Source organism: Budorcas taxicolor, chromosome 12 (genome assembly GCF_023091745.1).
Source record: "Budorcas taxicolor isolate Tak-1 chromosome 12, Takin1.1, whole genome shotgun sequence".
In the NCBI taxonomy this organism is placed as follows: domain Eukaryota; kingdom Metazoa; phylum Chordata; class Mammalia; order Artiodactyla; family Bovidae; genus Budorcas; species Budorcas taxicolor.
Window position 1 is genome coordinate 69581178 of NC_068921.1, and position 4996 is coordinate 69586173.

General features: G+C 42.8%; 1 protein-coding gene across 1 annotated transcript; it reads left to right on the forward strand.

The window, feature by feature from the left end:
- Window positions 1–2543: 2543 nt before the first annotated feature.
- On the forward strand, window positions 2544–3399 carry LOC128057743 (40S ribosomal protein S3a-like). Its single transcript, XM_052650238.1, has one exon. It carries the CDS (start codon window positions 2554–2556, stop codon window positions 3346–3348), a length of 795 nt encoding a protein of 264 aa, XP_052506198.1. The 5' UTR covers window positions 2544–2553; the 3' UTR covers window positions 3349–3399.
- Window positions 3400–4996: the final 1597 nt, after the last annotated feature.

Consider the following 4996-nt stretch of genomic DNA (forward strand, 5'->3'; position numbering starts at 1 on the left):
TTTTAAGAATGAGAAAAGAAAGCACAATGAAACACTGGAGTCGTGGATGTTTGGGCCCCTTTTACTAAATGTCTTGCTTAGAGATATGGGCTGATGGCAACCTGCCTCTCTCTCCCCACCTAGAACATTCTACAACTCCCAGCTATGCTCAGGAACCCCAGGGTGTGGGCAAACGAGGGGCTTTGAGCCTTAAGCATCTTTCTCTTCCTGGCAAATCCATCTCTGATCTGTGAATAGCAACATCAACCTTTCAGAAGGAGGGCAGGATTATCTGGATGACCAGGGGCACTGTTTAGTTCATTTCAGTTCAGTCGTGTCCGACTCTTTGCGACCTCATGGACTGCGACACGCCAGGCCTCCCTGTCCCTCACCAACTCCCGGAGCCTGCTCAAACTCATGTCCATCGAGTCAGTGGTGCCATCCAACCATCTCATCCTCTGTCATCCCCTTCTCCTCCTGCCTTCAGTCTTTCCCAGCATCAGGGTCTTTTCCAGTGAGTCAGTTCTTCACGTCAGGTGGCCAAAGTATTGGAGTTTCAGCTTCAGCATCAGTCCTTGCAATGAATACTCAGGACTGATCTACTTTATGATGGACTGGTTGGATCTCCTTGCAGCCCAAGGGACTCTCACAAGTCCTCTCCAACACCACAGTTCAAAAGCATCAGTTATTCTGCGCTCAGCTTTCTGTATAGTCCAGCTCTCACATCCATACATGACCACTGGAGAAACCATAGCCTTGACTAGATAGACCTTTGTTGGCAAAGTAATGTCTCTGCTTTTTAACATGCTGTCTGGGTTGGTCATAACTTTTCTTCAAAGGAGTAAGAGTCTTTTAATTTCATGGCTGTAATCACCATCTGTGGTGATTTTGGAGCCTCCCCCCCAAATAAACTGTCACTGTTTCCACTGTTTCCCCCTCTTTTTGCCATGAAGTGATGGGACCAGATGCCATGATCTTAGTTTTCTGAATGTTGAGCTTTAAGCCAACTTTTCCACTCTCCTCTTTTACTTTCTTCAACAGGCTCTTTAGTTCCTTGTTTTCTGCCATAACGGTGGTGTCATCTGCATATCTGAGGTTATTGATATTCCTCCCAGCAATCTTCATTCCAGCTTGTGCTTCATCCAGCCCAGCATTTTGCATGATGTACTCTGCATAGAAGTTAAATAAGCAGGGTGACAATATACAGCCTTGACATACTCCTTTCCCGATTTGGAACCAGTCTGTAGTTCCATATCCAGTTCTAACTGTTGCTTCCTGACCTGCATACAGGTTTCTCAAGAGGCAGGTCAGGTGGTCTGATATTCCCATCTCTTTCAGAATTTTCCACAGTTTGTTGTGATCCACACAGTCAAAGGCTTGGGCATAGTCAATAAAGCATAAATTGATGTTTTTCTGGAACTCTCTTGCCTTTTTGATGATCCAGCAGATGTTGGCAATTTGATCTCTGGTTCCTCTGCCTTTTCTAAGTCCAGCTTGAACATCTGGAAGTTTATGGTTCACTGTTGAAGCCTGGCTTAGAGAACTGTGGGGGCGCTGAACTTGAATTTCTTCACTGTGAAGACCTGGGAGCTGCAAACCTGGCAGGTCAAGTTCTGCCCAGTCCCTGGAGAGAACCCTAAGTGTGAGGGAAAGAGACCCGGAAGACACTGGACAAAGAGCCAGGGCTCCAGCCTCCCAGGAGAGTAAGCCTACATAGGACCCTGCTCACCTCGGGGCAGCAGGAGGCTGCCCCCCTGGTGGTCAGTTCTGTTCAGTGGCTCAGTCGTGTTCGACTCTTTGTGACCCCATGGACTGCAGCATGCCAGGCTTCCCTGTCCATCACCAACTCCCGGAGCCTGCTCAAACTCATGTCCATTGAGTCGGTGATGCCATCCAACAATCTCACCCTCTGTCGTGCCCTTCTCCTCCCACCTTCAATCTTTCCCTGCATCAGGATCTTTTCCAATGAGTCCTTTCTTCGCATCAGGTGGCCAAAGTATTGGGGTTTCAGCTTCAGCATCAGTCCTTCCAATGATATTCAGGATTGATTTCCTTTAGGATGGACTGGTTGGATCTCCTTGCAGTCCAAGGGACTCTCAAGAGTCTTCTCCAACACCACAGTTCAAAAGTCACCAGATGCCATCTCCACTCCGGCCCTGGGAGACGGACGGTCGTTCCTGAGGACAAGCAGGCCTTTTCACATTCAGTTCTCAGTGTGCGTTGTTAATGTTTCGTGATTTCCTCTTTCTTCTCCCCCAACATTTTATTTTGAAAATTTTAAACCAGGGAAGCTGAGTGTATAGTACAAAGAAAACGCAGACACTTTCATCCGGATTCACCTTTGCTTGTTTCTTCGGAGCCATTTGAAAGGGTTCAGGATTGGGAACTCATGTACACCCGCGGCGGATTCATGTCAATGTATGGCAAAACCAATATAGTATTGTAAAGTAAAATAAAGTAAAAATAAAAATTAAAAACAAACAAACAAACAAACAAAATAAACTACTGGACAATGAGGCATTCAAAAAGAATAAATAAAAAAAAGAAGAGCCTTTTGGCTCTCTGAGTGGCACCATGGCGGTCGGCAAGAACAAGCGCCTTACGAAAGGAGGCAAAAAGGGAGCAAAGAAGAAAGTGGTTGACCCATTTTCTAAAAAAGATTGGTATGATGTGAAAGCACCAGCCATGTTCAATATAAGGAATATTGGGAAAACATTGGTCACGAGAACTCAAGGAACCAAAATTGCATCTGATGGCCTCAAAGGTCGTGTTTTTGAAGTGAGTCTTGCTGATCTGCAGAATGATGAAGTAGCATTTAGAAAATTCAAGCTAATTACTGAGGATGTTCAGGGCAAAAACTGCCTGACTAACTTTCATGGTATGAATCTTACCCGTGACAAAATGTGCTCCATGGTCAAAAAATGGCAGACCATGATTGAAGCTCACGTTGACGTCAAGACTACCGATGGTTACTTGCTTCGTCTGTTCTGTGTGGGTTTTACTAAAAAGCGCAACAATCAGATTCGGAAGACCTCTTACGCCCAGCACCAGCAGGTGCGCCAGATCCGCAAGAAGATGATGGAGATCATGACCCGAGAGGTGCAGACCAACGACCTGAAAGAGGTGGTCAATAAACTGATTCCAGATAGCATTGGAAAAGACATAGAAAAGGCTTGCCAATCTATTTATCCACTCCATGATGTCTTCGTTAGAAAAGTAAAAATGCTGAAGAAGCCCAAATTTGAATTGGGAAAACTCATGGAGCTACATGGTGAAGGTAGTAGTTCTGGAAAAGCTACGGGGGATGAGACAGGTGCTAAAGTTGAACGAGCTGATGGATACGAGCCACCAGTCCAAGAATCGGTTTAAAATGCAGACTCTTAACGGTGACAAATAAAAGATCTTATTTGTGGTAAAAAAAAAAAAAAAAAAAAAAAGAAGAAAGTAAGTTGTCTATATTTTGACACTGTGACTTAGGTTAGAGTCATTAGCTGTGCTCTGAGCAACACGGAAGAGTCTTAAAAGTGTCAACAGACAAAAAGCAACAGAACAAGATATTTTATACATCATTTTAGTGAGTCAAGTAAAGCTTGCATACCAAACAAATGTACCTGTCTAAAAGAATACAGAACGAAAGAAGGCATAGTATACACTAGAGGGCAGTGGTTTCTTTATGGAAGACAGGAATATGGAAATGGAGAAGAGGGGTAAAAGGAATCAATTAAACAAGAGAGCAGCTTCACCAGGGCAAACGGGATGTTATGTCGTAAACCAAGGTGTATGATGAACCCGACCTTCTGCACCTAAATTCAGAAATGAAAGCAAGAAAGGAGCAGAAAAAACAGATGAGAAGATGGAAAGAATAAGAGAGAGGGAGGGAGGGAAGTAACAATAGATGAATTTGTCCCAAATGAGGGGAATCTTGGAACGTCAGATTTCTGCAAGTTCTTCTGTGCTCCTTGATCTCAATTCAAATCCAGCTTCACTTGGAAGTCAGTTGTATGTCTTTAGGGGAAAGAGCTCTTCTTGAAACCAAAAAAGTTGTCTGATAACCTCCTTTCTTAATACATTATATTTTTCATCAAGCTGTGAGTTGAATTCTCAGAAAATATGTGCCTGGTTCTACATTTAAAATGGAAACCCAGGGGATTCCCTGGAGGTCTAGTGGTTGGCACTTGGTTCTCTCACTGCCATGGGCCCAAGTTCAATCCCTGGTCAGGAAACTAAAATCCCACAAGTTTTGGGGTGAGAACAAAAAAAAAAAAAGGAAATCCAGCAATTAATTGTTTTATTATATTTATTTTTAATTGGAGGATAATTGCTTTACAGTGTTGTATTGGTTTCTGCCATACAACAATGTGAATCTGTCATAATTGTACATATATCCCCTCCCTTTTGAGCCTCTCTCCGACCACCCCCTAAAACCCCGCAATTTAAAGTGAACAACTTATCTTCTTATCAGTCAAAGAAATTTTAAACTGGATTTTTAAAAGAACTTAAAGACATCAATATTTACCTCTTTTGGAAAATATCTCGATTCCAGGGCTTAATTAGAGTGTTGTCAAAGATTCTTGCCAGGAAAAAAAAAAAGATTCTTCCAAATACTTAATAACTGGCAATAAAAATTAAGTAAACAATTCTGTCTATAAGTAATTATTATATCTAACTTTGCCTGCCAGAATCTTATGCATTTTGACTTATTTTCAGGTGTAAATACATGGTAAAGTCTCCTTTCTGACATAAAGCTTAGAACATGAGAAAGAAAGCTGAAAGAAACACTATCTAGGGGAGTCTACAAATGTTTGGGGGCAGAAGCCTGTTCTCACCCCTGTGGCGGGTGGCAGGGATGGGGATGGAGAAGGGTTGATTTCTCTGTAAGAATTCTTCCAAACTTTGTTCTCTATCTCATTGTCAAAATTACTAAAAGATACCACATTTTAAAGGTTGTTGATCTTTTGCAAGGCTTCCTGAAATTCAAAAGGCAAATGCAGGTATGGGTGGAGGGAGGAATCCATTG